Genomic DNA, 23,739 nt, shown 5'->3' on the forward strand with positions numbered 1-23,739 from the left:
GGCAGCAGGGTGCTCTGCCAGGAGGTCAGCCCTCCCGTGAACACTCCGAGCTGGGTGGGGAGGTAGACTGCTCGGGATGGAGGTCGGAGATTGGGGGGAGCCTGGCAGATAGCAGGACAGAATGGGGGTCGGGGGAGGGACAGGGACATGGGGGACAGCTGGGATCCTGGCCAGAGGAAATGAGAACTTCTTAGGAAAACATGCTTATTTTCTTTTTAATTGTTTTTAAGGTAAAAAAATATAAGTAGGAGTTTCTGTCTGGGAACTCTTAAAGAGGAAATTTAAGAGAAAGAGGGACTCACAAAAACAATTCTGGTGCTGGAGCTATAGCCTATCTGCGTGTGTGGGTTCAGCTCTTTTTCTTTCCTCCAAATGACATCTTGGGAGGACGCGCTGTATACAGAGCGCTGTTCCCGTGACAGAGGGGGCGCAGCGTCTGGAACCCCATCCCTGTTTGAAAATAACATATTTAAAAATAAACTTTGTTGACCCACCCTCTGTATGGGTTTCTCATCTGTGGGTTCAACCAACTGCAGATGTAAAACATTTAGGAAAAAATGGCTTTTCTGTTGCGTGTGTGCGGCCTTTTTCCTTGTCATTTTTTCTTCAGCAGTACAGTGTAATAGCTCTTGGCATCGGGCGTGCATTGTGCTAGGTATGCGAAGTCGGCTGAAGAAGACGAAGTCTGGGGAAGGGTAGGTTACCTGCAGGTGCTGCGCCTTTTGGATTTTGGTATCTGAGGGGGTCCTGAAACTACTGAGAATCCTGCCTGGTGGTGGTACTTTATACAGGGTGGACCTGTGTTTTTGTTGCAAGTCCCTTTAGCATCTGTAGCTGACGGTTTGCTAGCACCACACGAACGTGCTGGGATGAGGGAGAATACAGTGGCCCCTTGACTTACGAGCTCAATTCGTTCTCCAGGGCTGGTTGTAACTCAGGTTGGTCAATTGAAGGCTCAGGCTCCTCCACACAGCCTTCACAGTCTCTCCTGTACACAGGCGGATCTCAGTGTCCTTAGAGAGACACTGGCCCAGGATTTCTCAGTTAACCCCACACAGGAACAGATGCTGTCATACTCCTTCCAGAACTCTCTAAGGGTGGAATCTGTTATCTGAGACCACCTGGAAGCACAAGCAGTTGGCATTTGGGTCATAACTCGGGACTTTGGTCCTAAGTTAAAACTAAAATTCTGGTCCTAAACCAAGTTGTTCATATGTCAGGCCGGTTGTAACTCCAAGGACCACTGTAAACCTAAACTTGCACTGCCAGCCGGGCTGTTGGTGCTGCTCATTCTTTCTTTCGCTCGCCGCTTGGTGACTCCAGAGCAGGCAAGGGGGCGGCAGCTCGGTGGCTTGCATGGGGGCTCAGAGTGCAGCGTACCTGTGCCTTGGCTCTGGCCCTGCAGTCGCGGTGTGCTTGCAGGTAACTCGCTGCCCGGGCCTTGGGGCTGTAGGATGCAGGCTGATAGCGGCAGCCTCCACGGCTTGCTGGGAGGAGTCAGGGTTGGTTTTCCAAAGAGGCCCCTGTGTCACAGGGCCTGGCACTTCACCCGGCATGGCCACCTGAAGACACCGTGTGACTTCTCAGCACTGAAACTTCCAGGCAGAGGTCGGGCTCTCAGCTTTCGTGTCTGCTTGCTCCGTTTTTAGATGGTTTTAATGATTAGTAACCGTGATCTGATACTGAGCCAAAATAGAGAAGTCTCCAGCTCCTTGAAGAGTTATTAAAAATGACATGGTCTAGCAGCACTCCGGGAGGCTGAAGCAGGAGGATAACTGCGAGTTCAAGGCCAGCCTGGGCTACATAGCGAGACCCTGCCTCAAAAAACCAAACAAACAAAAAAATGTTCGGGCCCAGCTTGGGCAGCTTTGTGACTCACTGTGACCCAGTGTCAAAGTAAAAACCATAGAAAAAGGCCTGGATATGTACCTCAGTGTGAAGTCCCTGGATTCAATCCCAGTACCAAAGACAAAACAAAGCAGGAAAACCCATGCTGCCCAGCGTGGTAACCACATGTGACTACTGAGCCCTAGAACTGTGGCTGGCTCAGTGTGTGCTAAGTGTACTCCACAACCAGACATTGAAGACCTAGCATGGAAAAGAACAGAAATATCCAATAATAAGGCAGGCATGGTGGCACACACCTGTAATCCCAACACTTGGAAGGCTGAGGCAGGAGGATCGCTGTGTTTGAGGCCAGCCTGGGCTACATAGTAAGACTTTGTCTCAATCAAACAAAGAAACAGATGTGTATGTATAGTCTGCCAAAAATGTATACACACTTCAGGAAAAGAAAGACTTGTATATTTTAATACCAAATTTATTGAGACATCATGAGATGAATACACGTTACCTTTGGCCTCTACAATGCCAAGAGGTGCTCGGAGAGGTGTCTGTGAGCTTCCAGACACTGCTTGGGTGACCTTGGTCACAGATTGCTGCACCCACATTTTCAGTTTCTTCTGTAAGGGCTGGCAGAGCAGTGCGCTTTCTGTAATGCGTGACGTCCTCTCAGGGGCCCCGTATGAGGGGGGATCATCTGTTTAACCGTCTCTTAAAAAAAAATACTGTTTTTCCTTTCCTGAGGTTTGTATACAGTTTTTGGTGGAATCTCTATATAGATCCTCAATAATTACTTTTATATTGATGATAGATTGAGGTGATATTTTAAGTACATCATTTTTCAATAAAATTTATTAAAATTAATTTCACCTCTTGGTACTTTAAAGAAGCTACTAGGGCTGGGGATTTAGCTCAGTGGTGCTACCTCCTGCCTCACAAGCACGAGGTCCCAAGTTCGATCCCCGGTACCAAAAATAAATAAGTAAATAAATAGATAGATAAATAAAAGTAGCTACTAGAAAATTTAAAATTGAATATGAGACTCATGTTGTATTTCTAGTCAATAGTAGTGTTTCAAGAAAGGCAAAGAAAGAGACCAAGTCGATAATAATGATGATAAATGCACAAACTGCCAGGCTGGGCTGGGGCTCAGCGGTTGAGCACTTTCTGAGCAAGCACGAGGCTGTGGGTTTGATCTCTAGCAGTGCAAAAAGAAAAACACCAAAACCAACCAACCAACCAACCAACGGGGATTCTTACAAAATGTAAAAATGTGCTGGAATGGTATCCTTTAAGGGTAATCTTGTCTATCTATACTTTTTACTTAAAAACAGTAAGTGGAAGAGCGAGAGATAAATGTCTTAACAGAAATTTCTGAGATGTTCTTCATTGCTGAGCCTTATTTGAGGTAGAAAGCTGTCTTTTTTTTCTTTTTTCTTTTTTTTTTTTTGGTACCTGGGATTGAGCTCCGGGACCTTGCGCTTTGGAGGCAGGCAGCAGTGGCACCACTGAACCCGAAAGCTGTCTTGTTGAAAGTTCCAGTTCTCTGGAGACTGACTGAATCCTAAGGTTAAACAACAGTTCCAGGTTTTTAAAGGGCCCTCCCTCCACTTACAGTCATTTTATAAGGTTGATACTGATTCCCTAATTTGGCTTTTTTCTAGATGTGTATTTTCATGTTTACTAAAGGCTCATAGCTAACAGCTATAGTAGGAAATTTCCACTTTTTGTTCTTCTCATCACGACTGGAGATTACAAAGACACAGAACTGAACATGCATCCCTTATCATCGAGAAGTTAACTTAGTCTGAGCTCAGCCTGAGCCACTTTGTGAGACCTGTCTCGAAATAAAAATAAAATGAAATGGTGGGGGATATAGCTCAGTGCAATGGCCTTGGGTTCACTTGAAAGAAGACGGGAGAGAGAGAAAGACAGGGAAGGAGAGAGCGAGAGAGAGGAAGAGAGAGAGAGGAGGTTGGTTATCTCACAGTATTAAGGATAGTTTAGTTGTGTGGTTTGATTTTTTGTTAATCTTCTGGCAATTATTAACTTCTGGGTGATCTGGGGAGTACTTGATTAATTGTAAAAAAACCATCCCTCAGGCCCTGTCCGATAACTGTGGAATCTGGCTGTATTTTATAGCTTGCTTAACCACATTCACGTAATTGTGCGTTTGCTGAGGATTAAAATGATCAACACTGACTAGGAATCTGCTAAGAATAGACTGCTGAGGGAGGTATCTGGCCTTTGGATTTCGTGTTGAGCATTTCGCTTTGTGAAGATGATAACGTGCAATCTTAGCTTCACGTGGTCTTGGTTTTCTCAGATTAGAGGTTGTGTGTGAGGTGCCCTCGTGAATGCCGGAGTATTCATGTGGGGGCGTACAGGCTCTGTTTCTTAGCTGACAGCTGAAATGCTGGGTAAGACAGCGAACTGTTACAACTTAATGTGGTTTTGTTTTGTTGTTGTTTATTTGCTTTTTGAGATAGGGGGTCACTATGTAATTCAGGTTTGCCTTGAACTCACTATGTAGCTCAGGCTGGCCTTGAACTCCTAGCGATCCTCGTGCCTCAGCTTCTTGAGTGCTGGCATTACAGATGTGCTCCACGACACTCAGCTCAATGTGAGATATTTTAAACTTTCACTTCGAGATGATTAGTTCTTCAAAATGCTTGCATGAAGATCAAGTGTTGGGCCGGGGGATTTAGCTCAGTGGTTCCATCGCCTGCCTTGCAAGCGCAAGGATCTGAGTTTGATCCCTGGTACCAAAAAAAAAAGATCCAAGTGTTTAATCCCTTCACACCATGGGTCACAAAACTGGAAAAACAAAACTCTCAAAAAAACTTCTCATTGATAGTTAATATGCAGAATTGTATCACATCTTTACAAATAAATGAATGAACAAGTCAAAACCACTTCAAATTATTATCATTATTATCATTATTATTTTGGTACCAGGGATTGAACTCAGGTCTTTGCGCCTGCGAGGCAGGCAGTAGAACCATTGAGCTAAATCCCCAGCCCTACTTCAAATTATTTTTAATAGACTTGTTTTGCTTTGCTTTTTGAGACAGGGTCTTGATACATAGTTCAGGCTGGCCTCAAACTCATGCCTTGACCCTCCTGCCTCAGCCTCTCAGGTGCCAGGTCCCATTCGATGTTTCTTTGGTGTGCATTTCAGTGACTGGCTTCTCTCCCTGGAAACTGGCTCTCGAAGTCTTCTCTTGTTTTCTCATCACTGCAGTAAGCTCATGGCAGCAGCGCTGTGACTCTCAAGCTAGAGAAAAAGTGGGATTTCTGCCCCCACAGCGGTGGCCTGAGGGTCGGCCAGCCTGGCTCCCCTTTGCTCCTCAGGCCTGCAGCTCAGGTTTCTGGCATTCCTCAGGAATCACTGAGATCCTTCTGGTCACTGAGGAGGTGGCTTCTGTTTGGGATCCTCGGCCACATTTTCTCAATCATGTGGCAGGGTTGAGCTGCGAAGCTTAATTAACAAAGCTGAGCTAGAGCTGGATTTGGCCAGGCAGGTATGAAGAGGCCTGGGTGGTCCCCGCTGTGCTGGACAGGGTGCCCAGTCCCCAGGCCACGAGGCGGAAGGTGGGTGCACAGCTGGCTGTGGTTCCACTTCCTTGTGGGCACTGTGTAGACCCGGGACTGTGCTCTGCTACAGACTTGAGCGGCAAATTGAACTGCGCTGGAGGCCAGAGAAGCACTCGGAGGCAGGGTCTCCCTGCAGGGTGCAGCCTCCAAACCCTGTGAGCGAGTGGGAACCCCGCAACGGGCTTTCCTTCTCAGAGAAGTGGGTGGGTGAGGCGCCCGGCAGTAGGTGTCTGGCTGGGCTGCAGTGGGTAGACGCGGTGTCCTGTAGGTTCCCTGATCCCCCAGTGCTCCCCTCCCTGAACCCCGCTCTTGAGTCCTCATGTAACTCTTCCATTGGGTAATTGCGAGGTGTCTCCTTCTGCAGTGCTCTTTGTCCTCTGGAAAATGCTGTATTTGAGCAACAAAAAAGTGTTATGCCAGGAATTAGGTTTTTCCGTTAGAAGTGGTTTGCTTTGTTCTTTAGAACTCTACGGTATTAACTGTGGCTCAAGGATATTACCTTATTCTGAGTTCTCTTGGATCTCACCATTCCGTGTGTGTGTGTGTGTGTGTGTGTGTGTGTGTGTGTGCACTCCATGGAATACGTCTTGTTCTTGGGTGTTTTTTCAACAAGGTCAGGTCTCTTCATTGTCTTACATGGGTGGGAATGGAAAGGAATTTGAAATACTCCCCTTCAAGGCATAGTAGCAATAAAAATACTAAATACTTTCTGGAAAAAAATCAGTTGTTGAATGTACATGCAGATACTGTGGATGCTTCATAACCTGAGTGTTCGTAATTTAAATGAATATTACAATTAGAATGAAGTGTGGACTATAAAAATACTTCCCAAATGTCAAAACTACTTTTAGCGAGAGGTGAGAAATCACGATGAGTTGGTTAAGCAATTGTGGAGCCTGCTTTCCCTTCCTCCACCCATCTTGGAAAGGGCTTCTTTCCAACCATAATGATTATGACATCACATGTTACGGTTTGTGAATACCTCATTTATTATATGCAAACACTCCATGTCATCCAGCCTGCAGTGGGAGACCCTTTTATGGCTGTCTCTTCCATGCAGAAATTCAGTGTGGTGTGGAGCTGCCGGTGCCTGGGGACCCCATTTGGAGCTTAAGCCTGTATCCCCCATCCCTGAGGACAGCCTGAGGTTTCTGTCCCACTGCCCATAAACACCTATATTCAGACTCAAGAAGAATTTAGGGGAACCACTGCTTTGTGGTTATTTTTCTTACACCTCTTTGTGTTATTTACAGTTGTCTGGCTTCTCCTTTTGTCTGCTTCTTGTCATTGACTTCCAGGTAACCTGTTTTCTAATTGTGTGGTTCATAAGGATATCGGCAAGCTTTCCATAACTATAACACATGTCCGAGATAAGCAGCTCGTTAAGAGAAAAGATTTACTTTTTGGCTCATGGTTTCAGAGGTTCAAGTCCATGGTCAATTAGTCTGTTGCTTTGGGTCTGCAAAAGAGAAGAGAAGGGTGCAGGGTCCTACAGTCCTTCAAGGGACCCCCCTAAGGACTTCCACTGGGCTTTGCCTCTTGAGATTCCACCCCTCCTACAGTTGTTGCAACCACTGGTGGACTCACTGAAGCTCGGAACTGGACAGCAGAGTTCATATTCACTCAAGCAAGTTTGTCTAAGTTGGTAGGAATACCTCCTGGGCTGGTTGCCTTCTATATATAGTTTGAGAAATGTATAGATTTCTCACATGAATGCACCCTTTGGAACATCGTGGAAGAAAACTGATGGAATCATTGTACCCATCTGAAAATAAATCCCTTAAAAATATCCTTCAGTGCATCTGGGTCTCTGTGGGCAAGGACATATCCGGATTTCTGGTCAAGTGAGGGTTAGGGTCAGGGCTGGGATCAGTTCTTGGTATGCTGAGCAGGCAGCCAGGTGGGGCGGGAACATAGTTGTGAGAATGCCTCTGGAAATTCAACGTCGCAATGAAAACATCCTTTTGAAGGCAGATTTCCAGGTGTGCTGTAAACCATTCTAGGGTACAATTGAAATACAAAAGAATCTTCCAAGCATTGATCTATTTATTGCGCGATTATTGTGCTAATCCTGAAATCCTAGTATGAATTAATATAAAGACGACATCGGGTGCATAAAAGTCCCTGTTTTAAATGATTTAGCATGTTGTTCAAAACTAAACTGGTTGAGGCTTCAAGTGTGAGGGTGAAAATCTCAGTTTCATTTATCAGATCCCACTGTAAGCTGCCCAAAACACTCGAGGGGCTCGGAGGCAGCTGCTGAGGGGGCGCTTTTCCTCCTCAGAGCATGGCGAAGCGGGAGGGATCTGCTGCAGTTCGTGTGTAATAAAGTGGGGCGGGCCAGTGTATCTAAAGTCCTTCATTAAAGCTCAAAACAAGTGAATTCATTTTTGGCTAAAATCTGATGCTGTATGCAAATACTCTTCAGTGCAGGAGTTTTCAGCTGCCAGGAGGTTTTGCCTTCGGAGTTGGGTGATAATTTATCTTCAGCAGGTGCGAGGGCTGGGACCCGGGACGACTTTGTGTCTTAGGAAAAAACACTGTACTCACCCTGCACGACCTTATACCTAGCACCAGTAATGCAGTGGGACCCGAGCTGCAAACAGCAGCCCCGGCAGGAGTGTTGCATATGGGGCTTTATGGAGTCGTGGCATTGTGTGGACGTGATTTCTTCCATTTATCCCATGGTTAGAAAATAGAAACCGGACCTTGTGTATAGGCTGAAGAGCTGAGGGTGACGGAGGTGCGCGAGAACCGTCTCTGTGTGGTCTTGGGAGCCCTGTGGTAAGCCCCAGCTGATGCGCTTTTCTTCCCTTTTATCCAGACGCACTACTTTGGCCTTTGGTTCCTCAGCAAGAGCCAGCAAGCTCGATGGGTGGAGCTAGAGAAACCGCTGAAGAAACATCTGGACAAATTCGCTAACGAGCCTCTGCTGTTCTTCGGAGTCATGTTCTATGTGCCAAATGTGTCATGGCTTCAGCAAGAGGCCACAAGGTAGGCGCAGCCCCCCTAAATTCCGTGCCAGGGCGTGGATGCACTGAGACTTCCGGTGGGGGCGTGGGCGTGCAGCCAGCGGATGTGGGGGCGAGTGCACAGTGGCAGGGTAGGTGGGGGTTGTTTACCGCTCGCTTTGTAGCTGTAAAGTGTAGCTATCCCTGTGGTTCCCCATAACCCCGGGAGGCAGCGGTGCTCCTGAGCCTGGGAATTTTGTGTCTAGCAGGACAGACAGCGTATTTGTTGGCGGTGGTGGATAAAATAGATAACGCTAGAATTCAATAAAGATTTAACCCCCTAATAGGTTTTGTCCACCTGTCCCCTCAGAGTATCCACCCGAAATGTACCGAGTTGCCTTGGATTTTTAGGAGCAGGACGATAACTAAAGATGGGAATAAATTTAAGGAAGAAAATATTGCAAGGGCAAGAGTTTTGATTGACCGGGTTCATGAGGAGAACCGGGAACGAATGGGGTCTTGGCCCACTGTGCTGTGCCTGGGAGAATCCACCTGCCATGCTCCCTCCTCTGTAAAGGGAGGGTTTGTGAAAATCCATCACATTCTGATAGTTTATGATTCACTGTGTGAAACAGGTACTTTTTGTTGGTGTCCTTGAAATGTACCTATTGATAAGAGTTTTCCATGAAAAAACCTAGGGATCTTCCCACCGAATGGATACTTCCGTTGGGGAGGGGAATCACATAAACCCTCTGCTTTTCACCTTTCTTGGTTCGTGGGTTCCAGAGCGCTTGGTGGGGGAAGCCAGCAACCTGTGCAGAAGGACGCACCGGTACAGTATTCTGCGTGACTTCCGCTTACATTGTTGTACGGATTTTAAATTTCTGGAATAAAGATGCAGTTGAGATTGTTACGTACATTTCTGGTAGTCTGTTCCCACCTTTTAGTATCAAAACCCATTGTTGAATAGATGCTATGTCTGAAAGTAGACACCAAAAGGTAGCTCTCCAAATGACTCAGAAAACCAAGAATTCAGCCTCTGTCCTGGTGCTGTTTGAAGCCCTCTGATACATACCGTCCTGGATTGCTTTCAAGTGATGTCGCCCAACTCTTTTCCGGGAAAAAAATGACGAAGTCCTCCTGCCTGCTTTGGAATCTACCTTACGCACTTTACACAGTGCTAGGGTCACAGCGTTAGGTTAATAAGTTCAGTACTTGGTGAATCTTGGCTTTTGAACAGCGGTTAAATGTGAGACACGACAGGGACAAGAGTATAGATTAGTGCATATCGCGAAAAGGTCTGCAAGAAAAACGGTGTTACTCAAGGCAGACTTACTCTGGGGGATCTGCTGTTGAGGGAGGACAGTTGAAATGGGCGGGGGCTGAGAAATTGTGCTTTGTAAAGTTAGGGTTGAGTGAGCTTAGAGAAACAAGGCCTTCGAGGGCACAGTAGCTGCCTTCAGATGTCTGCAGATTCTTTGGTGAGAGGGGGTACTGTGTTAACTCCTGAGCACAAAGTTAAGGCCCTTGGTAAGCGGAGTTCCAGGACTTGAAAGACTTTGGCTATTTGCCTCAGCATGAGAACGTAGTCTCTAGTAACTGCAACCACGTCAGTGGATCAAGACTTGTAAAAGGGTGAGCTCCCGGGGATGTTGGAGCGTAGACTGTGTGGTCTCAGCAGTGTCCAGTAGCGGACTCTGCCTTCTTGGGTCGGAGGTTGCAATGGGCCAGTTGTTCAGAAACCAGAGGTCTGCTGCAGCGTCATAGCCTGAGCATTTACTCTAAATGTGGATTCTAGAGCTTTACTGGAAGCTTGAATGGGAATGCCTAGGGCTGGAAAGGGGACTCCTTTGGTAGTTCTGGAGCTTGTCCAAACTTGGAAATCAGTGGACTCTCTATACTTTCAGATTTTCCAGATAAAGATACTTAAAGCTGCATTATCTGTCAATATTTGCATTCATAAACTGACAAAAAGTGTTTCCATCTCAAAATCTGAGGTATGGAGGAAAGAAGCTTTGGAGGTAGTTATAGGGTAGAGAAGACTTCTTGCCTTTTGCTTTAGAATTTCTTTTGCTTAGCTTGGAACATTTAAGGTAAAAATTGATAGGGAGAAAAGTGTTTTCTACTACAGGATTTGAAGCAGACTCTTACTGTCATTTAAACAGAAATACCAACAAAAAATTTAAAGCTTTGAAAGACTGTTGTAGACTTAAACATTGGAACTGAACTATGTCGATTTCAGGTATAAGCTGCTTTTCCATGTTTGAAGTTAGGAACTAGTTTATTAGGAGGGATTGTGCGTGTGTGTGTGTACACTGCAAAAATATTTGCCTAAAATCGGAATATGTCAAGGGAATACACGTACATAAGCAGAGGAGATGGAGAAATAATGAAAGTAAAGAGTCTTGTTAGTAAATAAAGGAAATTGAAAGCAGGAGAAAGGAGAATTGCACACCTTTCGGAAGGGTGAGGGCCGAGTCATTGGTAGGGATGAAGCCTGGAGCCCCGAGGACAGCTGGTGTGAACAGAATGGCGTTTGTGGGTGCTGAGGCTTTCTGGGTCTGGTACTGGAGATGAATAAATGTGCCGAAGTCCTGAGGAAGGATGCTGTGGTAGTCAGCAGGAGCCTTGGTACATCGGAGCTTCTTGGGAGGTTTTGGAAGTTGTGAGGTCCCAGCAGTGGGCGGGGAGAGATTCCCTCAGGAGGTCCCTTGGAGGCCCCCACTGTCCTCAGGAGCAGGGTCACCACTGACTCTCCGGCTCTCCAGGCCCTGCTCCCCCCCAGCATCTCTGGTGGGGCTGGGCCTTGGTCTTTCCTAGAGCACCTGGGGTCTGCAGGGGTGGACATCAAACAGTCTTTGTGATGCTCCCCAGGGGAAGACATTTGCATAGATTAGAAGTAGAGATCTGTCTCTCATTTGCAGGCAACTGGTGGAGGCAGAGCCATCTGTGCTTAAAAAATAAGACTTTGTCTGGAGCCATCCAAACTTGTTTTCAGCCAACACATGTTTGCCTTGGTTTGGCTTCTGTTTGAGAGGAAAGCAGGCTCCATAGCATTAGTCATGACCAGGGATTTCTTCTCTCTTGAATAAGGACAAAGAGTCCAGAATGAATACAGGTATTTGGGGGCTTTCGGGTATGGATGTGTCTGAAGATACAAGGGAATAAAAAGAGGATGTGTTTAAAGGGTGTTCATTTCACTGCCTGTCCCCACCCAGCCTGGAAACTTACAGATTAATGTTATCAGAGTACTGCAAAACTTGGAGAAAGATGAATTAGAAAGCTGTGACGCACTGCTTTTTTGATGTTAATTTGAAATTCTGTGTCTCTTCCGCTGGATCCAACTGCTCAGGAAGGAGCATCTTCACCATGCAGGGAAGCTGCTTCCATGCAAGGACCGTGTTGGAGAAGAAAGACCCAATTCAGGCCTGCTTTAAGGTGATCACTGACAAAAAAGTTGTTAGGAGGCGAGTGCACCTAGGAGTGCAGATAAACCAGGAAATCCTGACGTGATTCCAGAAATGTGAAAAACCTGGCAAAAAAAGACTTACTAGGAGACAGATGGGGGTGAGTCACGAAACCATAGGAATTAAAGAGATTCAGAACCTCTGAGTTGTTAACCTCACCGCACACTGTAAGATATGTTACCTTGGGGCCTTAAAGTTTAGTTTCCCCCCTTTGGTTAAAATGACTCACGGATGGGACCACCATAATTTTTTCCATTTTTCTCTGCTTCTACTCTTTTCTGCCAGACTTTCTGTTCAGCAAGAGGCCTCTTGCTAGCAGTTCATCTTTTCCCACTCTGTGCTCTTGACTCAAAGGAAATATTTTTGTAATGTGTTTTAAAGATTTGCATAGCAACAGGCTCGTTATAAACACATGGTCTTCAGATTTTTCTGGAAAGAAAAAAAGATGGTCTGTGAGAGGTGGAGAAATTCTTAAACAGAAGGATACTTAAGAGCAAGGGGCAGCCAGAAAACTGCCGGCCACCCTTGCTGTGTTTTGTGTCGCGCTGGGTTTTCCCAAGCCTTCCTCAAGTGAGGAAGTCTCGTTTTTCAATACTAAGGAGAACGTTTTTAACAGAAAAAGTCATTTCTGAAGAATGAATTGAGGTTTCAGGGTTTCGGTTGCCGAGTGCCTACATTGTTTTAAAATTTCTAACATTCGGAGCCGTGTGTCTTTGCTCCCAAACATGCGTGTGTTTGTATGACTGATGAGCTGTGTGATTGCAGATGGCGACAGCTTCTCACTGCCCTCAGGAGGTCAGGTGACATTGCCTCTCTCCCAGGATGCACTGGGGAGGGGCTGTCCACCCAGGCAGCGAGAGTGCTCTGCAGAACATAAATGGCATCTCTGTGCTGCTGTGCCCCACTGGGAGCTGCGGAGGCCCCAGGGTCTCAGCCTCTCTGCTGCCTGCTCTACCCAGAGGATGTACTCAGCCCCTTCCCAGCCCTGGCTTACATGGCCCTGTTCTCATCTGCTGGGTAGCACGGCCTAGTAGTTACTTCCAAGAGGATTTAAAAAATACCTCATCTCTGTATGGACTTGCATGGGCATTCTTCAGTGCTCATGTGGTTCCCGTCAGGGAAGAGCTGACCAGACAAGTTGTCTCTCCACCGGCTAGGAGCACATGCCCACACTTAAAGCTGTTGCTTGGGTGGGTGACGGGGAGGAAAAGTGCACTTCGGATGATGAGAATAATAGGGGAGTTTGGTTATTGCAGGTTTAGACTCACAGGCCCCCTCCGGTTACACCTTTGGACCTGCAGCAGGCATATTGAGGACGAAGCCAGGTTAGGGGGAGCCCCACATTCCCACGAGGGACAAGAAGGTGAGAGTGTGTGTGTTTAGGTTTTAGGTCATTCCAGTGCCCTTATGGAAAGTTCTTCACCTTTCCTTTCTTGTAAATACCATTTCTCTTCCCCTAGACTTGCCCTGTGCCCTGTGCACAGTGGCTAATAAGTCAGTGTTTCCGAGTGGCTCTCTTGAAAGCCCGAATTACGGTCGTGTTTCCGTTTTCTTTACAACACCCTTATTTATTTATTTATTTATTTATTTATTTACTTATGGTACTGGGGCTCGAACTCCGGTCCTGCCGCTTGCCAGCCAGGTGGCCGAACCACTGAGCTAAATCCCCGGCCCCAACACCCTTTATCTTATTCCTCCTGTTGGGTTCTTTTATTTTGAAACGTCACATTAATGGGTATTTAAGTTTACTCGTGGGCGTGAAGTCCTCCTGGCCCCAGCTGGCTGTGCTCCGGACGCACCCCTGCTCAGATGGCCATGGAGACCAGCCTTGTTCCTTCCAGATGTTAAGATGTCTTGAGCTGAGGCCGATCCTGGGTTCCAGTCTTGAGTGTGCTGTGCAGTTACCATCATGTGAGAGAGGGGAAGATTCCCGCCTGTCATAAACAGTGACTTCAGAGGGAAGAAGAGTTGCTTTCCCCAAAGGAGATTAAAATACTGTCTAAAGGTTAGCTGCCATTTGCATTCCTTTCCCTACAGCCTGTCATCTCACCTTAGACATTTTGCTGGTCGGTAGGAGTATAAGAACGAACAGATCTCAGCGTCCCCTACTCCCACCACCAAAGAGCTGTATCCCCATGGAGCTTTTGTTTCATCTCCATGTGTTTGATTTATTGGAGACTTATTTGAGTTTGTGCTACCCTGTTTACTTCCGGGAGGAAGGCGGAAGTTGCCCTCTGTGCTTTAGTAAACCCCAGGGACCCAGCAGGTGTCTCCCAGGAGCAGGGGCTGCATCCGGGGTGCAGGTCATTGCCATGGCCTGGTGCTCAGGATGGCCTGGCTCTTGTGTTAATGTTGTGCTGGTGCCATCTTGAAATTCTTGACCTTTGGACAATAGGTCCTGCCTTTTCACTTTGCATTGGACTTTGCAGTTTAAGCAGCCTGCCCACAACCCCGTTATTCTTATTTCTGCCACTGTTCACTCACTGTGACTTGTTTGTTGTTGAATTGTGATTTCTCCTCAGGATGGGTGGGCCCACGTCTGCCATTACATTGTCATCATAGAGAAAAAGCAAATTAAGAAAAAACAGGGACACGAAAGTAAAAATTTTACTACCTGTGCAGACATGAAAACTGGATGGTCCACTTTTGCTCCTGGAAGAGGCTGGGAGGTGGCACAAAGCCGACAGATTTTTCCCCGCAGGAAGCTGATTGATCGGCTTGTGTCCATCCCCAGCTGGTATCTCCTCCTGCTTCGTGTGAAGATGACTGTAAAAGTTTACACTTCCCTGCATTAACTCCTGTGCACACCTTTAGTGCCTACTTCAGTGCATAAGACTTCCAAGTGTTCTGAATCACTTCTGGTTTTCGACCCTCTTAGGTAAAAGCTGTGGTTTGCAAAATGTGCAGGTAGATATTTGGCTATTTACATAACCATTATCACTAGAGACAGATCAAATGAAGGTAAATGGAAACAAAATATGGGAAAATGTTCTCTGCTGTTCTTTTTCTTCAGGGGATTGTGTGTGAGTGCGTGTGTGAGTGCGTGTGTGTGTGTGTGTGCGCGTGCACACATGCACCCATTGAACCCAGGGCCTCCAGGATGCTAGGCAAGAGCTCTTCCACTGCCTCACACCCCCACCCTATCAGTATTCTTTCGTAATATCACTGGGCATAATTTATTATCATTGAAGAAAAAGCAGAATTTCAAAAAGAAATAAATCAGAGGTCTTGTTCATATTTCCGAAGGAATCTTCCTGTAATAGTGTTCTTTAATGCGTCTGCGATGTTGGTTCTGTACTCTTTATAAAACAAGAACACTTATAAGTATGCTTTACCCACCAGTAAAACAGTTTACAAAAACAGGTAGAGTATCCCTCAAAGAAACCTTTGCCTTTAGGTTGTGATTTTATTATTGCATATTTTAATCCTGTGGTTAATATGGATTCACTAGTCTATTATTTGGAACTTCTCAACAGCAAACCAAAACAATATGTTTCTGTCAAGTTGTTTTGTAAGTAATTTCTCAGGCAAAGACATTGGTTTTTATCCTTTGTGAATTCCTTGATTTGCAAAGATATATTATTCATTGTTCATTCCAAGTGTTTCTTTATTATAAGTATTACATTACAAGGCTAGGAAAGGGCTGGGATTTAGCTCAGTGGTTCCGGCGCCTGTCTTAGAAGCGCAAGGTCCTGACTTCAATCCCCGGTACCCAAAAAAAAAACCAAGGCTAGGAAAGCTTCAATATTCAACCCATGAAATATTAAAGGTTTGTAATACAGCATGGCTTAAAAATTTAAAACATAGTTTTTCAAAATCTGGGTAGAATATGATGATACGACATTGCAATGTTTACCTTTAACAGAGAGGTAGAGAGAGGAGAAAAACAAACAGAACAGGAAGAGGTGTCTGGCATGTCAAAGCACGCAAGCTATGCTTTATGAGAAATTTTAAAGACGCCTACTCCTTACCAAGGATTCTTAGGACGTGTAGAGGTAGCATTATCATGGGTAGGATTGGGGAAACGTGTGTTGATTTCACAAATGGATTTTGAAAGAAATCTTGGGGTGGGGAAGACGCGAGGGGTGGTAGATGCTTTGGAATTCTGTGTGTTGCTTTTTCCTGGAGAGTCCGAGTTGGAACAGCAGGTTGGGGGAGCAGGTGGAGAGAGGTGGGAGGGACAGATGTTGTGGATCCACACATTGAAGAGACGCCATGGCAAGCAGCAGCAGGGACTGGAAAGCACGGGGTCCAAGGCCTCTAAACCTCCCCAGCCTGAGGATGTTCTGCTTCTGTGAGATTCTGGGGGAGAATACAGTTTGCATTCTATCACCAGGTGCAGTTATCCAGTAGTACTAATGATAGTGGCTAGCGTTTATGTGCAAGGTGTTGTGCTGAGTAGCCTTTCCTTCCCCCTAGAGCTGGATGTGGAGCCTAGGATTTTGCACATTCTAAGCAAGCACACTATCACTGAGCTATACCCCTGGTTCTTTTTAAAAGTTTGAGACTGGGTCGCGCGGAGTTGCCCAGGCTGGCCTTGAACTTGCCATCCTCCTGCCTCAGGCTCCTCCTGTGTAGCTGGGATTACAAGCGCGTGCTCCTATGCTTAGTATCTTACGTGATCACCTTGTGCAGTTCTCACTGGAACCTGTGAAGTGGGCACGGTGATTAGTCCTTGAAAAAGGGCTGTTTGGTCAGGTGGGTAACAAGTTCTGTTGCTGACAAGTAGAGATTTGTCTTTTATTTTACTTTGTGTCTTTTATGTTACTTTGCTGGGGAAGTACTCCCATGCACGTCTCCCCTCACCAGCTTACCAGAGTTTAGTTTCTGGTGTAGTGTCAGCGAAGAAATTTGGGGGTCTGAAGTCAAAGTAAAACCAGTGATTACAAACTGGTACCAGGAGGGCCGGTGCTGGGCTGCAGGTGCGTTTTGTTTTACTGGTATGATTTTGAAAGAATGGAATTGAGCCGCCTTGCAGACCACCCAGGACCTCGTGGCTTGGCCTTGCTCCCTCACTGTGCAGCCCTTCAGAAGCCTGGAGTTCGACCCATACCTGCCTGTTGGCCCAAGTGTTTTAGGCCATGCGAATCCGGCTGTCCTGACCCCAGCCGCCTCCCGAACACTGTGGATGGCTGAGCTGCTACAGGGTGTGATTTCCCAGTAACTGCGCCTTTGAAAGGCTCCCTTGTATCTCAGGATCCACCAGCGTACTGGATTGTAAGTCCCTGTCCTTCCTGTTAGAGGATAAGGCACTGGTTGTTCTGATTTTCTCTTTTCTAAAGGATAAGGGGAAGTACTAGGCTACATCCTCAGCCCTTTTTATTTTATATCCTGAGGCAAGGTCTCCCTTTGCTGCTGTCAGTATCTGCCTCATCTCTGATTACCCACAAAAGGGTTCATCCATAGCTGCGATACCAATTATTTTGTAGGCCAAAATAAATCCCTCAACTTTTGTTTTTGGTACCAGGGATCAAACTCGGGTCCTTGCGCTTGCACAGCAGGCGGTGAAACCACTGAGCTAAATCCCCGGCCCTATCCCTCAAATCTTATACACGTGTAACCTACATGAGAGAAGAGTTTGCCTTCTGTTAAGCTGGGTTAAGTTTTACCCGAATCATAGACATTTAAGTCTAACCATGAAACCCTGAAGATGACAGCGGCCAGTTACTTTATTTTACAGATGACAGTGCTGAGTGACAAAGAGACTTTGCTCACAGTCACACTACTGCTCAGCGACAGAAGCCTGGCGCTTAGTCGAGCCCTGGAGTGGTTTTAGGTGACCCAGGCCTGCTGACATGGTAGAGTCCATGGATGAGATTTATTTAAATTCCGGAGAGCCTTCACCAATCCTCCCTGCCCGGCCCAGCAACTGCTAAGACACATCAGGGGGAAGAGCTTTGTCAAAGGGAAGGAAGCAGTGTGGACCGAACGGATAAAAGGGGAGAGGGAACAGGCACTTCTTTGAATGGAGCCGTTTAAATAGCGAGCATTATGTAGAGATCGCAACTAAGATGGGTTTTATTTAGCATTTTTATCAGGCATCTCCAGCCCTGGGCACACCGTGAAAGTGCCAAGCTTTCAGATGAACTAAGTCCTTTAGAAGAGAGGGAAATTGAGACATTGGAAAATAAACAGTAGAAAGGTGTCAGCCGGCTTCAGGTGACCAGGTGTGACCCTGAAGCTGTGATCCTACTTTCTGGTGCTGTTTGTAAAAGCAGAGGAGGAGGAATCATAGCGGAATCATAACGTGTTGCAACGCGTTTCAGTTTACAGCTGCGAACTCCCTGCTAGGTCAGCCTGTCAATCTCAGGGCGCTTACAGCTGGGCAGAGCAGGAGACATTTTGCCTGCTGTTTCCTGCCAGCCTAAAAATGAGTTACCACGGTTGGGAGCAGAGCCCAGCCAATTTGACGCAAGTTTCACTGAAAGGCGAGTCAGACACTTGATGTTTTAGTAGATCGTGGAAATGAAGCAATGTTAGAAACAAACATTTCTGACCAGAAGTGTTTATTACCATGATGACGACAAGGAGAACTCATAGGTCTCAGGAAAACTTGGAAATGTCACTGTTTGGAATCCCTGGAATAAATGACCCATTGTAACCAGAAAGGGGCTGCTGAGGATCCTGCTGGAAAATCTGAGCACGAGCTTTGTGTCTGCTGGAACTCTCTTGGAATGATGGCTGGAACCAGCTCACAGTATTTTTGGTTGGATCTTTGAGAAAAATAATAGCTGAAAATAAAACATTGGACAAAACTGAAACTCTGCTCCCGTATAAGGAGCATGAATTGAAATCAGAAGACCTCTTTTTTGGGTATTTGGGCTTTGGTTGGGTTCCAGATGCTCCCCACAGTTCAAGGAGTCGGTGCTGCCAGAACCATGGTTAATCGAGAAAGCACCTTGGACTGAGTTCAGCACAGAGTAGGCATTCAAATAGCACTGCCCAACGGACTAGAAGGCCGCGGGAAGTTGCTGCATGTCTCAGGAAGCAAATCCCAAAATGCAAAATCCAAAATGTTCTGAAATTCAAAACTTACAAAGTTCAGATTTTGGAGCATTTTGGATTTTCATTTTTGGATTAGAGATGCTCAACCAGTCAAGTCTGTGCTAATATTCCCAAATCCCAAGACCTCAAAATCTGAAAGACTTTCGGTGTGAAGCATTTCAGACCAGGGCTACTGAGCCTGTGTCTTTAGTGTGGCAGAAGGATCTCGGGTCCACACTAACCAGAAACCAGCAGGAAGAGCGTGCTGGGAAACTCAGTTCAGCCAAGCCACACTGAGACAGTGTAGTGCCATCATGAGGCTTAGTACGTAATTGATGGCTAGTAAAACTCAGATTCCTCTAAACCCTGTTTTATTAGAAGCTCTGTATTACGGTTTGTGTCTAGATGTCCCCCCAAAGCCCCATGCGGCCACATGTGGGGCTCTTTCAGAGTTGGTTGGATCTAGGGTGTGTGGCACTGGGATTGATTCATGGTGCATTGCTAGGCTCAAGGGCACCAGGATTAAGGGTGTGAGTGCTACCCACCCTAGGTGGTCTGGATAAGAAAAATGGGCAGAAAGACCTTGTTAAGGTCCCTTCTTGCTCTGCTACCTTCGGTCCACCATGAGCTGTTGCCACCCTGCCATGGAGCCAGCCAACTGTGGACTGAAACATCTACAAACTGTGGGCTAAATAAATCTTTCCTCCCTTAACTTGTGGGTGTTGAGTATTTTGTCTCAACAATGAGAAAAGTAACTTAAAACATCTGTGGAAAGCAAATTTGATACTGACTTCAGTTCCGGAAATCAAAATTTTACACCCCCACCCCATGATAAAGAACTTGGTATCATTGAAGGTAACTTCGCATTTGACCCTTACTTTTTTAGACACTTCTCAAAGGTGGAATTGCAAAACATAATTAAAGCAAAAGTTTTGTGTTATCCTGTATGTGGATTTCCCTAGGAGGTTCCCACTCTCAGGCTGGGAGCCCGGTTGGTCCTGTATCCTGCGCCTGACACGGGCGGCTCAGGTAAGGAGGCCCACTCAGGAAGCGGGTAAGGGGGCCCTTGCTCCCTGGCTTCTAGGTGACTCAGTGGCTATTTCCGACAGTGATGCCAGGTTGGACATGCCAGGCTGACCTGATGCTCCTCTTGGTACTTGTCATTTGAAGGTGTCCTCTGAAAAGATGAACAGATCCCAATTAGATATTATTAAGGCTGGGCTCTTGGCAAGTGACAAATATTAACAAACAAAACTGAGAAATTGGGGGCCTGTCTGTGCTTTAGGGAGGCTCTTAGCCTGCCCGAGTCAGAGTTGCCCGTGGCATTTTCGCCTGGGAAATTCGTATGGGTTACACCTGACACCCTGAGTCAAAATCAGGGTCTCGGTAGTGCCAAGGGCGTCTTCCTTGTGTAGATTCAGTTAAAGAGACAATAACCATATCCTGATGTCCATCCAGCGAGGGCTGCTGGTTTGTGTTAATAGCTCTGTGTCGGGACCTCTCCAGGTGAATTTTGGAAAGAGTTTTGAGCTTGAGAGATCTGGTTTAGGCTGAGGGATTCGGAGGGTGGATGGGCGTGATCTTAAGTAGTAAAAGAACTGGGGACGTTTTCCTGGGGGTGTAGAATGAACAGATGGAGAACATGAGGTTCTGCAGGAATTTTGGTCATTGCTGTTCGGCGTACTTCAGAATATTTTAGCCTTCTGCTTCTATAGGTTATACATATTATAATGTAGGATATGTGTCCTAAATTGGATTTTCAATTTTAGTTTATTAGTACATGTGTGTAGTACATAATGCTTATATCCCTTATTAGAATTACATGCACATATCACAACTTAATTACTTTATTCATCCCTCCCTCTCCCCTCCCCAATTTCTTTCCTTTTACTTTTTTTTTTTTTGGTACATGTTTGCAGTATATAATGTTTATATTCCTTGTGAGGAGTTGGGATGTGTACATAACACATCCCAATTCCTTTTTTAAAAATGAATTTTCTTTTCTCTGATTTGTTGATTTTTACTGCATGTTGATAAGTGTAAGATGAAACAACAGGCAGATTTAGAAACATAAAAATATTTCAACCAAAGAAAATACCCAAATTGTGAAAACATTAAAGCTTCTTTTCGTCATCAGTTTTTAAAAACTGTATATATATAATTTGATAGGCTGGTTCATGGAGTTCTTGACTCCAGTTCCCACCCAGAAGCACAATACCTAACTGTGCCTCTGAGTAAGATAAACAAGATCAATTCTAGATAGCAGTTGTTTTCAAACTTCTGTGACTGGCTTCTTACTCTACAGTGATAGATTTTAAAAAATTTTTAGATAGTACTTTATTACCTTTTCCTGTACATGCACGTCTATGTTTATCTTTAAGTACGTATGTTAAATATGTGTTGATTTGTGTCAGACATTTAGGTTCAACTTTTTCATTAACTTAAGGTACAAGTTATCAACTCATTTTATAATAAAAACAATGCATAAATTATTTGTATTGGAAAAGAAATTAAGTTTGCAAGCAAGTAATGCACCATTTTTTCTTCTGTTTTTTATATGTGCACATTTGCCCACTAACACATACCCGATTTTAGGATGTGCTGACCCTTATAGTACTGAAAGCTTTCTCCCAAGAGCCAATATTCTGATACTCATTCACCAAAAAGTTGTACTCTAACGTCAGAAATGAAAGTCTTTAAAATGTTTATCCAAAGGCAGTTGGAGAATAGCAGATAAAGGTAAGTCTATTCTTTACTCCTGGTGGAGTATTTTCTCAAGGGCATCATGAGTTATTTAACTGTGTAGTCTACAGTAGGCCTTTTTCCTTTCTGATTTAATGAGTTTAGAACTGCGAACCTCTGTAGAAGGATACTGAACAAAACTGTAGATATGCTTATGTGACACTTGCACTTTACCTGAACACACACACACTATTTCACCTCTGTTTCTATTACTCATCCTATATATAAATAGTTGGTTAGACAGAACTCAAATAAGTGCGGGAGAATCAGTCCAGCCTTTACTCACGGGACATGAAATACATTTTCCATCATCTCATGTTAGTGCAGCATTGTAAATTCAGCTCCATTGGGCAGCAAACAGATTTGACTCGGGCTTTTCACTTAAGAAACTGAGTTTGTAGCGATCAGAAACATTACAAGTCACCCGAGCAGAGCCCTCTTTAAGAAACAGCCTCATCAGTGGGATGGTGGTGGAACCCGGCACCTGCTTCTGGGCTGGCACTGGCACTGGCACACCCTCTGCCTGTCAGCAGCCCTGCTACCTCCCGCCCCCTCCCTCTGGCCACGACCGGCACTCCTGTCTGTTTTGTGCTCTAAAGTTGGTTCAGCTTCATCCAGGATCACTCCACTTTTGTGATTTTTCAAATCTTTCACATCTGCTTCTCATAGAGTCCTTGCCTTCTGTGTTCAACTACACTTGAGTTTTTCTGAATTAAAGATGAACAGTGCTGGGCTTAGCTTAGTGGTAGAGAACACGCTGTAGGTTCTGTCTTCAGCACCTGAACACAACCCTGCAAAATATCCATTCCACACCCTGTACTTCCTGATTACTATTTGACATTCCTCTGACCTGTGGACGCCTGGTTTTAGTTCTTGTTGTCTGTTTGCTTTGCTTTCTTTCTGTTATTTAGATGTTAGTTCCATCTTCTTTTTTTTTTTTTACTTCACTTTCCTTCTTGAGTCTTTGAAAATTATGTGCACCATCATTTTGCTCACATTGGCCTTTTGAAGATCACCAGAGGTCAGCTGTACTCCTAAACCAGTGACCTTTTTCTCTCGCTGACCCATGTCAGGCACGGAGAGCCCATTCCTCAGAATCCTCAGGAAGTGTCACAGGAGGTATCAGTTGAAAAAAAATAGGACTTTGAAGATGACATTGAGTTTTCATAAGTGAATCAAGACTGTTGGACAGGAAGACAGGAGGCCAGGTGCTATAAGCCTGTTTTGCCCCTAAAAGTCCTGGAGATTAAGGCGGCTTTCCTCCGTAGCAGGTCACGATGGACAAGATGGAAGAAGTGAAGCGATGGCACTCCTAGCAGAGCAAATCACCTGAGAGCAGTTTCCATGTGAGGTCCTCAAGAGTATGTAGGTAGGGAGCAGTTAAATTGGAGCAGAAGGACTGGGCTGGGCTCAGCGGCAGGGCGCTTGCCTAGCACGTGTGAGGCCCTGGATTCCATCCCCAGCACTGCTCCCCCCAGAATTATACGGAAGGAGCCCTGCGGTCCTGTTTTGGCCACAGCCCCTGGATAACTTTGTTTAAGGTATGTGACCTCCATGAGGCGATTTCCTCCTCTCTAAAACAGAGATGTTGGCATTTATTCCACCTTCTCACCCACACAGACCAGCCCCACTTTTGAATTGTGTCAGATCCCCGTAGTGTCAGCCGAAAATGGAGGAGGACCAGGGCCAGCAGTTCCACACTGGTCTTTGTGTCCCTAGGAACTTGCCGTGAGGTTTGGGGAGACCAGTTTGCCTCTCTCTTAGTTCCTAGTTTGATAAATAAAGCAGAATTTAAAACGTTACTATCTTAGAGAGGCTATTAGATCTTTTGACTAAGGTTTTGATTTCTGGGAGGAAATAATTTTTTAGAGTTCAAGGTTTTCCTGTTACTGTTGGGTCACAGGTTCCTAGTATAAAATCTTTTCTATATTCTGAAACAAAAGTTATGTGATTTCTTCTTTAGAGTTTTAGTATGGCAAGGTCATTAAGGAAAATATCTTATCTTCTAAATCCGGAGCTTCCAGTATTTGCATTCTAATGGAGCCTTTTTCATGTGTTCTGCTCATCACAAAACCCCGTGATTGGAAATCTTACCTACTTTTAGTATTTCTGAAAAAATATTTCATTATGAAACACGATGTGTTTATCCTTAGTGT

The 23,739-nt window shown here is 45.5% G+C and overlaps 1 protein-coding gene across 3 annotated transcripts in view; it reads left to right on the forward strand.

The window, feature by feature from the left end:
- Ptpn14 (protein tyrosine phosphatase non-receptor type 14) overlaps window positions 1-23,739 on the forward strand; it is a 136,383-nt gene that overhangs the window by 53,549 nt on the left and 59,095 nt on the right. For all 3 annotated transcript variants that reach the window (XM_013075371.3, XM_087194237.1, XM_087194236.1), the window contains exon 3: window positions 8,264-8,433. In XM_013075371.3, coding sequence (XP_012930825.1) covers window positions 8,264-8,433 — 170 coding nt within the window. The remainder of the gene's footprint in view (window positions 1-8,263; window positions 8,434-23,739) is intronic.

The sequence above is a fragment of the Heterocephalus glaber genome, unplaced genomic scaffold (genome assembly GCF_053883595.1).
Source record: "Heterocephalus glaber isolate CG9 unplaced genomic scaffold, H.glaber_assembly_v1.0 deba00001600, whole genome shotgun sequence".
Lineage (NCBI taxonomy): Eukaryota > Metazoa > Chordata > Mammalia > Rodentia > Bathyergidae > Heterocephalus > Heterocephalus glaber.